The 12,880-nt window shown below is 41.3% G+C and overlaps 1 protein-coding gene across 3 annotated transcripts in view; it reads right to left on the bottom strand.

The window, feature by feature from the left end:
- The window catches only part of LOC124179796 (insulin-like growth factor 2 mRNA-binding protein 1), a 78,798-nt gene that overhangs the window by 50,404 nt on the left and 15,514 nt on the right, over window positions 1-12,880 (bottom strand). For 2 of the 3 annotated variants that reach the window (XM_046564542.1, XM_046564543.1), the window contains exons 3-4: window positions 8,503-8,566; window positions 3,267-3,323 (exon numbers count right to left, since the gene is read on the bottom strand). In XM_046564542.1, coding sequence (XP_046420498.1) covers window positions 3,267-3,323; window positions 8,503-8,566 — 121 coding nt within the window. The remainder of the gene's footprint in view (window positions 1-3,266; window positions 3,324-8,502; window positions 8,567-12,880) is intronic. The other variant, XM_046564544.1, reaches the window with a different exon arrangement.

The raw sequence follows: 12,880 nt of genomic DNA, 5'->3' as shown, positions 1-12,880 counted from the left end.
AATATGGTGCAAATATACAATGTCGCAGCAGCCTGCAATATTCGATGACAATTGCTGATGCAGGTCAGTGGAGTGTAACAGGGTTGACCCTTGGTGTCGCGGTCATAGTGTGAATGCTGCTTGCACCTAGTTAACTTGAATGCTACCCGATTTCCGGGATGACCAGGATCGGAATACTCAGCTGCTACCCATTACATGGATAAACGAAACAGCATCGCCGAAACCCTGAAGCGTGATAAGTGGTTATCGATGATATAGTCAATAACGTAGTTGAATCAAGAGGCTCGTGGTCATCTCGAGGGAGAGTGCCCCTTGTCAAGTGAAAGCTAGATTAGAAAACTCGCAGTTTTCTGCAATCAAATGAATTAACGAAAGGCCTGTCTCATCTTAATATTCCATATTATTCAGATGCATTGCCATAGTCTTCTTGTCAGTAACAATACTAGAGCACATTGTCGATTTGAAACGCAATATAAGCTTGCCGTGGTAATAGATCAGCCTGGTTGTAATTGAAACCTGATTTACCGTCAGATAATCGAGCAATGATTGCAGTAAATACAAACGATTGGTAGAGTCGGACGGTATTTGAATTGATATTCTACTTCCAGAAGTTTGGAAACTCGAAGTGGCCGTCGTGTCGAAAGAATTGTTTCAGTGGGCAGGGTATTTATGTCTAGGTCGGTAGGATTACGATTCATCGGGTTGTGGATCGTAATTACATACCCTACCGAAGGAAATTTTTTCTACCCATCTTCGAAGTGATCTGTCACATCCACGAAGAGAAAAGTCGAGAGAAGTTTGGTTAACACAAATAAAGTGTGTTCCAATTGAATAAATTTTGATCCAACTGAAATTGTGTTTATTTGATTGAAACACATTTGATTGGAATTAATCAATCTTTTCCCTGAGTGCAGCCCTACAAGACTTTGAGATCTTAGAAGTGTTAACTTTATGCCGATAATATAATCTGATTGGATTTTCCTCTTACAAATAAATTCATTTAGCTCTAATGAAGGTTTCTGTCTATCATTACGGTATATCTTTCATTACTTTTCCAAATTTATTTTAAATATATCATTTGGAAGTCATTGAAGATATTTACATCCCTTTGGATCCCCTTAGAATTTGCAGACGCTTTGTTAGCACATTTGGGTTTGGATTTTTCAAACTTCAGCTCCATTCGCCGCTGCACGAGGGAAGATTTAAAATTTTTATACACGAGTACGAGAAAGCTTAATGCACATGGCGGTACGCGTCAGCTGTCTCAAACATCGTTGGAACTTTTCGTAACGAAAAGAAATCCAGGAAAGCTAGAAGAACGGTCGCGCGACTTCACACTCGGCCGAGGAGATAATTGATTAATTGCTCAACAAAGTAAGCTGATCAGACAAGGCGGCTACCGGTTAAGGGTTGAGTGAAGACATAGCCGTGAACAAAGGCCGATTATGAAATGGAGTTCGGTGGGAGGCCGTAGAGGTGAAAACTGTGAATAATGCGTTACTTCAATTGCATCAGCCACAACATTTGGCCCGCACAGTTTGAAAATTAGGGTGCGGCACGAAAAAATAATTTGCAGATTTCCATCGCCGCACCCGTTGAAATGTTTGTTTTGGTTAAAAAAAAGATTCTCCCCGAAGATGAGCGTTGTACGTTACGTCTGAGATGGCGCTCATCAACTTCTTCTAAAAAAGTGAAAAATCGAATGAGCGCTCTCTTAAACGCAACGTACAACGCTCATCTTTCGAGAGAATCTTTCTTTCAACCGAAACAGACTTTTCAGAGGGTGCCACGATGGAAACTTGCCAATTATTTTTTCGTGCAACACCCTAATGAACATGTATATTTTCATATATGTATCAACATACAGCATAAACTCGTTATTGTCAACTTACCTTGGTGGACAGGGTTTCTCCGCTCCCGTAACCATTGGCAACGTGTCGTATACGATTCATTTTCAGACTTGAATACGACGTAAGCTCTCTCGTTACTTTAAACACCAGACGGAAGAAGTTGATAACAACAAGTTTCTGCTGTATAATCGTGTATGTCTTCATGTATAATATATTTATGCATGCAGACATGCAGCATATACCGAAGCCGATCATAATACACTCGGAGAAAGGATTTTTTGAATTTACCAAATTAGTTGAAGGGAACGTTTTTTGGAATCAAAGAAATGTCGTTTAATCCAACTAAACAGTGACTAGAACAACAATTTGATTGAGGTAACATTTATTCGAATCAGGAACATATTTCTTTCGCCGTATTTGATCTCTATATTTAGTACATTTTACAAATTTATTTTTGTGCGCGGATTACTAATAGGTATGGCAATAATATGCTCCTATACGAAGTGACGAATAGAAGGAAAAAAGGAAGGGAAAGTGAAAAGAAAACAAGAACGCTAACGATTAACGTTTAGAACGGTTCTGAATATTAGAACACAGCAAGAAGAGACCATTAAGAACAACGAGAGAACGTGCGTAGAGGATGACGAGTGGCGCAAAAAGGTTCGCCCAATCAATATAGTGTCCAAACGTTCTAGCTCTCGCTGGATTTCGCACTCCAAGTTTTTCGCTGGGAAAATACCCCACGTGCGGTAATCATACAAGGATTGCTGTAGAGCGGTGAGAGTAAAGGCGTAAGGCGCTACGCGGAAAGCTGCAGATTCGTTGCAAACAGAAATCATCTTGCCATGCGGTGAAGCACAAAAAGCTATAGGTATTCAGGTCGGTAGAATAATTAATGAGCGGAAACCTGGATAGACCATACATCGGGTACCACCAGTTGCGGAGGAGGTGAATGCTGTGGCGCCGGGGGTTCGCCTAGCTTTGGAAACTAGAGGAACTCACGGACGTGGCCTTGACCTTTTCACTTGGACGGAACTTCTACTTGCAAGATTTCGCGCGACGAAGCGTTTAGCTTTCTATTCCCAAAGAGTCGACGGCAATTACCGGACTCCCACCAGTCCAGTCACGATGATTACCTTTACTAGCGTCGAGACCGGGCGTTTAAGGTAGGACGCAAACGTATTATTAACGTAAGCCGATAATTCAACACCCATGATTTGCACCGGCTATGGTGAATCCGTTCACACTAGGAATGAGAATTATGAACTCTCCGGCGATGTTTGTCAATGGCATTACAGTCTGAGCACTTGTTGATACTTAAAGTTTTCAAATCTGTAGACTTCGCTTATCTTTATGCAATACAGTATATACCTAATTCGATACTAAGGGAATGAAGCAGTAGTGCGTCGGACTCACCTCCATCCATTTCCGACCTGGTCGACAGGAGATTCTGGCAGCGCGGTTCCGCTACCTCTGTAAGCAGGAATATACAATATGTAGGATATGTGAGGATATGGGATTTTATCTATGGGAGTTACAAAGCCACGTCTATATGCTACGTTGCTCATACCGTTCGAATCTTCCAACCCGATTAGTTCTGCGTGATAGTAACGGCCCTTGAAATTCAATTGTGGTCCGAAAATCGGCAGGTGAAAAGAAAAAAGTAGGTATAATAAAATTTAGCTTGTGGTTATGCTAATTCATAACCACATTTACAAATTCAAGCAATTAGTCAAACAAAATGAATCGAACCATTTTCATTTTGTAAATTCAAACATAATAATTAACGTCTCACTGATTATGAATCTGATAGAAAAAAAATGATTAATTACAAAGCGAATAATTAATCTGATTTCAATAAAAATATAACTGTTGCAATTTTCTGTAGTTGCCTTTTATGATTATACCTGCAAGAAGATTCGAAAAAAATTACCAATATCGGTGCACAGTTTAGGTTAGAAAACTGCACAATCATTAATATTGGAACTAGATTTATTATATAATATCTAGGATTCAGGGTGCAGGCTTCAGCAACCCGAAGAATTTAGAGTGTAGAATACTTCCCGCAATATGCACAATTGACCGCACCTGTAGGTGTTAGTTACTTATTTCACATATGTTTGTGTTCAACGGAACTATCAAACCTGCGAATTGTAGATTGTAATCGAGCCGGGTGAGATTCTCACGCATAATTTTGCTTTGCGTCAGGTTTGCAGGCTCTTTTGACAATTATTGTGCCACTGCGCAATACTTTGAGTAAACATTGGGTCTAAAGAAGCTTTTGAGGTTTCAAGGGGCGATCGGTTTTCGAAAGCAGCAACTCGTATCTGGAGGTAAGAAGTTGTTGCCGGTCCAGTTTCTGTTTGCATTTCGCCTTTCATTATGTAGGTACGTTAACGTTGAACCTCTTTGCTCTCGACCTCAGACATATGTATACAAAAAGAGATTTTGTGATCCTAATCTCTGCCAAACGTTTCGTATAAACAAGTACATAAGGGTGTATATTATTTGTCAAAGTAATCGAAAACCTGATCCGAATATCACTACACTTTTGTTAGGTATTATATCACGCGTTGAATGGCTGCAAGATTTGGAAACAGTTTCAGTTCACAGTTCATGAAAAACGTGCTTGAATTGCGTGTTTACGAAAAGATCTGAATTGCCTTCTCAGTTGCATCGAGGGTATAAAATTTGAAATAGATATTTAGTTTTTCATTTGCAGTAGGAAAATACAAGTGTCCGAGTGCTCATAGGTCAGATCCGAAGCGCAGGTGTGAAAAATTAGAAACGCATAGCAATTATTCACCTCTCGATGCGAGCCTCTTCTCAAAACAATCCGGATACCGAATCAAGTCTCGAGACTCAAGCAATAATCTCTGGCAAAGCTGACCGGTATTACGAAATGGCGAAGTCGATGCGGAAGAGACGCAACAAGTGTGGCCGATGCACCTCACCGTCGTACTTTCGCACTGAACAAGTAGGACAGGGCCAGCGGCGAAAGAAAGGGGGGTATAACGGGTGGGGAGGATAAAGGATAAAGCATAGGGAGGGATGGGGGAGTCAGGGGGTGGGGTGCACGCGGCTGGCACGCGCCAAATGCAACGGTAGGCAATTCATACGCCCGGTTACCGGAGAGAGATCCGAGGCTTCGCCGAGTGCGCGAGAGATGAAAGGTCACCACACACGTGAATGCGGTGCAGTTGCACGGCATGCGCTCTGCCGCGACGCGGACTGCATGCATCAGGTACCAGATGCTGCGCTCTGGCCACGGCCGTATTTACCCACGTGCACCGTAGCCACACCTACAGGCACGTACCTGCGTACCTACGTATGCATGCGTGCGCGCAGGACATGGAACGGGCGATGCAGGAGGTCGAACTAGTACAAGGGATGTGCGCGCGTCGTCTTCCGCATGTATGGCTCGCCAAGGTAAGGCAAGGTTCTACCTGTGCTGGTCATTGTGTATCAACCTGCATCTTTGAGCCAACTCATGCGCCGCTGCTTAGGGTTGCACCCTGGTGCACCGCGATGCAATCCGGTGCAGCCTCGTTGTCATTCAAATGAGACATCTACACTTCGGGCTTCATTGTGCAGTCACGACAGAAATCATAATAACCGCTCCTTATATTTCAACTGTACCTTATACGAGTTGCGGATAAATGAGCCTGTTTCTTTGAGCCGAGGTGACCACTCGTTCAGCAGCGCACACGCCCCGAGAATGATCATCGAATAACTCGTGTCACCACCCGGCAATGGGTCCCTTGCAATTCGCCAATTCAACCATCGACGAAGCTACTGATGCACTAAATGGTACCGCGGCGGCCGGTGATGGGAATGAGGCGATGTTTGCTATACGGGGGACAGTTATCGGCCGATAAACATTCCACCACCATCTTCGCTCTCGCTAAGAATACAATTTTTTCCCCATAATCCAAATACTCACTCACCGAGGGAGTATGGATGCAGTTTGCAGTGAACGAATTTGAATAACCACAAGATCTTGGTTTCAACTTGAGTCCCTGGCTAAACCGTAACACAATTCATTTAACTTCGAAACTTTCCTTTCAATAAATAAAATTTTCCTTCGAATGTCTGGGGATTAACGAAAGCACCTCGAAAGAAGGCAAATTTTTTTAATAATTCGGCAAACATCAAACGAATTTTAAATAAATGCAGATCCATTACAACAAACAACTGTGACTTTAAAGGAAAACTGGGCCAATACAAAGCTAACAGTCGTGAAGTACAACCAATGCAAAGCTGTAGAAACAGGAGTACTGCAAGTAATTATTCTTACACGAGCGAATGATTATTTGCTTGGATTTAAAAATGTTCAACATCAAACTACGCAGGTCATAATCAAGCTTGCTAACTGCTACCTGTAAGAAATCTCTATTCTAGAATATTTTTATCGATGGACCGGTAATTGTTTCAAATAAGCGTCGATGAATAGCACTACGTGCAGTTCAATGTTAATGTACTAAAGGGGAAAAAGCGAACATGCCAAAAACAGTTACATACGTTCCGTAGGCGTGCTGAAACAGAGAAATGTGAGAATTTGTTTGATCCGATTTTATTTCTGTGATTTTGCAAACGTTCATGAATCTTTATATCGTTAATTTTACTGAAATCGTCTTGTATGGTTTTGAAGCCTAAAATTCAAACTTTAAAATGATATCACACATTTGCCTTTGTATCTTTCTGATGGGAAATGGTAGGCTAGTTTACATTTTGTATGGTAAACTTCTATGGTTGGATGTAATAATTCAAAAATTTTGTTATTTGGGTCACAGATGAGTAGGATTAAAGGGTTTTTGTTTTTCGTTTGACTGTTCTAAAGAGAAGAGCCGGTACATTTGAAATTTTTTTTATGCAGTTTTTGGTCAGCTTAGATCATATTGTTTTATTTCTCGTACATGTGCGAAATTGAAAATATCTCATTTGTCTGTACGATGCTAAAGTGACAAGATTATTTTACATATAAGTGCAATTGCATACGAGTTTATTACGGTTGAGACAAACAAAAGTCAAGCGAATAATGTTTTGTTAGTATGACTATAAATTTCGGTTGACGGGACTAAATGTTTTGTTAAAATTGCTCGATCTTGGTTGATGGAACAAATGCATAGTTGGAGAAAACCTCGACAATCATTTGGAGTGGTTCTGATAAAAAATAAGATGAACATTTCCAGCTTAATTAAGGAAATTTCTATATATTTCACAGGCACCAAGTACTTATGATTGATCGCAAGTCGAAGAAAAGACATGTTTAATTTCTGATAAAACGGTGCACCCACGTGTTCTAGCTTCAAACCGGACATCGTTTGCCGTTTCCTACACTATTATAGTCTCACATCTGTAAACAATACGCCAAAGTGGCGCACAGATTTTCGAACAACTTTTTCTCACATAGGTTGAAAGCTATACCTGCTCATCTCAATGATACGAAGCGATTGTGAGGTGGCATTAAGAGATTTTGTGAAAAAACGCTGGGATTCGATCAGTATTCCAGCAATCCAGAAGTATTAAATTAGCGCATGAAATATTTCAGTTAGCGAATAAAATACGTCCAATCGAGAAAATGTTTATTCGACATAAATATTTCTTTCATGTTGTTGGGCCAAAACACGGAAAATTTGGACCTCATTAATTTTATGTTTTTCTAGCTGCTTCATGCATTGGACCTTTATGGTTTCTTTCCGCGACCAAAAAAATATTCGAATGTAGCTGAACTTGTTAGCTTATTTGTGATGTTGGCTAAATTCATTGAAACTTTGAAATGAAAACAATTTCGTTGTTATCAACCAAAGTATTCGCAGTTGGTCGAATTTTATTTACTGAGTTTGATCAACGAAACAAGTGGCACCTACAAGATGTAGATCTCTTTATGGTAAGAAACCTAATTTAATTCCCCCAATCATTAAAACTTTCTGACAAAAGGCACGTTTAGTTCGTTCAACAATACGCATTCACCAATGTGTGTAATTGCAATTCAGGGTTGATTCAAGAAGATCAAATTTGAGTCCGCCAATTACTATAACATATTCTTCAATGACATCGAAATATTTGGTGGAAGCGATGGCATGCATTCAACCACGGGTACATCTTTCTTTAACCGGGTCGTTTCAGTTGGCACAACCAGATATTGTTCGGAACTGTCAAATTTTCAATTAAATCAACCGTATAATTTAAATAACTCGTTTGGTTGATCTGAATTGACAGAACTTATTACTTTGACTACAGTATATTAATTTTCACAACATAATGATTGAATCGACAACTTTTCAACCAACTGAATGGATTCGGTTGGCTTAACAACTTTTTTTCTCACTACGTACTTATAACTTCGTTCGTTTCTTTTTCTTCCGTACATAACATTTTGTGAGTGAATATTTTTAGAAACCTCTACCAAATCTTCCGCCAGTGTAAATCCTTGTGCAATTTGCAAGAAACATGATATACCTTCATATATAAACTCTGACATACGTTATAGTTAAGGCGAGACATGCACGGATACTGAAAAACGAAACAAGTAAATTCGAGTACCGCAAAAAAAAAGAAAAAGGAAGAGAGGCATAATCATAATGGACAGTTCTCAAAGAGAAGGTAATCCACCAGAAACATCTTTTGACGGTTACTTTTTTTTCCTTACCGTTTCTTGGCACCGCTGGCTACGGACGGCTCGACGACCAGCGACGATCCGAGATACGTGTATCCTGCAACAGGTGAAGCAAAATATTTAGAATAGCACTTTGGCCGCCTGTGAAATGTTTCGGAAGTAAACTTATGCCACTTCTTACACGCGTGTACATGCACAGAGATGTTGCAGTTACCCAGTACACTCCAGTGACAAAAGCGGTGCGATCAAATGTAACGAACGCAAAGAAATACGTAAATTTCAAGAATACCTTCACGCGTACTTTCTTCAATGATAAGATTTATTCACCCTGAATACGGGGACCGTTAACGGCATGTATTGGTTAATGCGTCGAACGAAAAGGAAAGCATTCCATTTCCGAAGACTAGTCCGACAGGTTTTTATGATCTGCTTGGAATTTTTTCAGGATACGTCCATATTCTGTCGTAGGTACATGTGCACACGGAAAAGCGAAGAGCTAGCTTACGGCGCGGTGGCAGAGCGTTCAAAACGTGCATACATTATCCGCGTACGAAAAACCCACACACAGATAGATGCGTATAAGCAGTCGGGGATGAGAAACGGTATACTAGAAATCAACTTGACAATCGACAAAGTAAATTTTTTTTCATCGGGAGAGGTGAACGGACAAGTACTGTCGTTTCTCAGATAGGTACGCGTTTACGCCGCGCTTATGCCTCGTCTCTACCCAGGTTGATTACGTCCCTTGACGCTGCGTTTCCCAATCTAACCCCGCAGGAAAACTAGACGCCAGTGATGGAATAACTAACCCTCGCTAGGTCTAGCGACCGCATGCACGTACGCCACGACGACCCTTTGTCACAGGGTCTGTGTGCCGGCCTGTATCTCGCCCAGTAGCATTTGGTTTGTACCGTAAAGGATATACTGGATTTATTTCACATGAATCGCGCTCACGCGAGAGATCTCTACTTGGTAATATTCTAATCAGGATCAAGAGGTTGTGTGAACGCACCACGCTGTCGGACTTCACCCTCCATTTTGGGGTTTCCTTTCCTAGCGCCAGGTGTCTCGCCCCGAGAGGAACAGAGTGCCTGCGCCGGGTACTATATCCACTTCTGCTGCTGCTACTGGGTACTATCGCCACAACTACCCTTCTCCTCCGGCTCTTTGTCCCTTATTGTTAGATGCATCGCATTATCCGTTTCTAACAATAAGACAACCAGTTTTCCATCTCATTTTTGCCGTCCGCAGTTTTACCCGAATTCCGCATCACTCTCTGCGTCCATCGCCCCCTCGGTCGACTTCTAGTTCGCCTCTTACTTTTCGACTTTTTCTTTCTCTTCGCTAGGTTATTTACCAAAATATAGAGATTACTTTTGTCATATAATTTCACGATGAATCCTCACGCGCAGGTGGAGAGCAGGTAGGCAGACCGCTAGATATGTTTTCGCAGGTCAGCGTATGAGCGCATCTCTGTCTCATTCTTATTTTCTCTCTTCGACTGCCAAGTGCTTACCTGGCGTCGAGGAATCTGAAATATTCCGCCCTTTCTCTTTACAACTCTCCTATCCTCGCCTGACCTCGCAGCGCCGTTTCCCTTCAAACGGCTGTTTGTTAAGCGGTTGGATGGTCGAGGAGAATCGAATGAAACCGAGCCCGGCCGAACCTGACCCAGGCCAACCTAAAACAACAAGGAGAGGGAGGTGCCGAAGTGACAGCAATTCATTACCTTGGTTCTGAGAATTTTAGACAACTCGATTCGATCGCCAAGTTCCTGTAATACCTTCATTTATGCTGTATCTCTGTATAATTAAAATGCAAAACAGGGCAAGTTTTGTACAATAGTATCTGGCGAGTAGTATAATTGTCTCCGAGGAGTCCATTAAGGGGCGGACAGGGGTTCAGCGTGGCCGGTCTAAAATGATCCCTATTTTAAGGATTTCAAAAGAGAAAAAAAAGTGAGCAATTTTAGTTTGAGGGCTTTATTATTTATAATTTGAAGCACATTTCAGAATTTTTTCATTGAAATTAATAACAAAATCGGGGCATAACGCATATAAGTAGCCGACGACCACGTTTTCAATCCGACGGCGCAGATTCTTAGGTCAATTTTTATCCGATCAACTTAAAATTTTAACAAAATCTTGAAACTTGTTTATGGACTCGAGCTCGTGTCTAGGTTTTGAAATCCAAACCCTCAGCGCCAATACACGCACAACTTTCACGTCAGTCGAGTTAGCGAACAAATGCTCGAAATGAAAACTCGCGCATGTATTGGCGCTGGCGGCATGCGCGCGGCTTGCTGTGGGCGCTTTCACCAGAGACCCCCGGTATATTCCTCTACAGCCCAAACCTCGGGTATTGCGAAAGTAATATTATTAATATTTTTAAAAGAATCAAAAACTTGAAAAACAAGCCAGGAAAACAGTCTTTTCCCGATACTTTTCATCACCATGAAAAAGGTCCGTCGATCTCTCCGACTAATTTTCGCAATGATCACGAAAACGGCCAAATGAAAAATCTGAAACTGACAGGACTTGGCAGCCAAGTTGAAAAAGTATTAACCACTTAACTGCCAACACATCGTAGCGGCTTCAAGCGCGCCGTAACTGCCAAAAGTCGCGAAATGGCGTCATAAAGTAATTCATTGTTTTTGGGTGTCTCAGGTGATTATTTATTGTTGAAGACATGTGTCAAGTATTTTTGAGGTCAAGGAAGCCGATTATGACCATCAACAGTAACTTTTTCAGCGCATTTATACAGTTTTGAGTCTTCGAAGTTGTTAAATTTTTTATCATTTTCTCAAATGGTCTCACAGAACAAACTATCATTTTCATTCTTTCTCAACCTGTTCCTTTTCCGCTGCCTTATTGAGGGGCCCATAAATTTTTCAATTTAAAATTTTTTTACATCAAAATTTTATTTCACGTTCCTGAAACATCAATAAAAGACTAAAAAAATGAATGAGGAAAATATTTTTTTTATATCAAGTTCGAAAAATCGCCCGAAACGAGGTACTTCTACGTTGTTTACGTATTTATCCATTTTCCATTCACAGTGCAAAGTACCGCTCATGTGATTCAGAACCTGAATATATTTATTTCTTTTTCCACCAGCAAATACACACATACCCATCGGAGCGGTGATTCACGATTACTTTCACCGGGTCAATTTGTTATACGAGCAATCAATTACAATAAACAATATGTTGTTCAAAACCAACGAAGTGTAGAATTGCCTCGGAGTGGCGTCCATTATTTTATGGGTGATCTTGTGCCTAAGTAAACGAGCATAAATGTATACCTACATAATATATATCGTTGTAGGTATGTGTAGGAATTATGTATTCTTTGTTTTTTCTTTTTTTTTTTTTTTTCTTGAGTACAGATGTCACGCATAAGAGTTTTGATCGGTGCCGTTAGGATGATCCAAACTTGCCTTCGGGATATCTCGGAGGACATCGAGTCGGCTTCGGCTCCGTCGTCGTTAGACTCTGCCAAAGATCATGTAATATGTCTTCGCGACTGTGTAAATATATGGTATTCGTTGACTAGATATCCATCTGCGGTCCAGGCGTCCATGTACGGCTTTTTATTTTCAAAAAGCACACATTGTGCGTGATGACACTGCCTCATCACGGAGGCATTTGCCGGACTCGTCCTCGGGAGTCCTTGGGTATTGTAAATTAAAGCTTTTCATGGACTTACGGACGTAGCCTTACCCCGCGGGTGTGAAGCCAAAAGACGGAAGGAGAAACGGATTCCCAGCCATCTTGCGGAGCAATACTGATATATGATCTATGCTCGCATATTCCTAGATTCGCTACGCGTACCTAACTCTTTATTAGTGCCGGCTATGGGGAAAAACGGCAGTTTGACCGTAGTTGCAATTGTTATGTAAAATTATAAAACTGGGATAATACATAGATAGAACTCTGAAGCAATTATGAACATCTTATTACGATGAATATCAAGATATGTGACTATTCTCGATTAAAACCACGTGTATGTTTCAAGGAAACATGATATAAAAATCTTTCAGCCAATCGCGGCGCATCGATGAAAATATGATTGTTCGGTGACACTGGTTTGGACGTGGCGCGCAAACATTACTCCTCAACATGGCCGACTTTCCACCTCACGTACTCCCCCCCAGGATTCATACCCCTCGTTGAAAAACCCACTTTGCACTCCATCCATAAGTCTGTAACGCAACTCGACTGAATGGTGTATAGGGAAAGTAGCTTAACGGGTTCAAGAGCGCCACAAAGACGGGGCACGGTAGCAGGTCTAGGTTGCCGCGATATTATGACGGAAAAAGAGAAAGAAAAAAGAGAGAGAGAGAGAGAGAGAGAGAAACAGAGAACGGGAAGAGAGGAAGAGACGGAAGGTAAGAGAAGGAGAGAGAGAGA

Source organism: Neodiprion fabricii, chromosome 4, assembly GCF_021155785.1.
Source record: "Neodiprion fabricii isolate iyNeoFabr1 chromosome 4, iyNeoFabr1.1, whole genome shotgun sequence".
Taxonomy (NCBI): Eukaryota; Metazoa; Arthropoda; class Insecta; order Hymenoptera; family Diprionidae; genus Neodiprion; species Neodiprion fabricii.
This window is presented reverse-complemented; position numbering and strand designations above follow the sequence as displayed.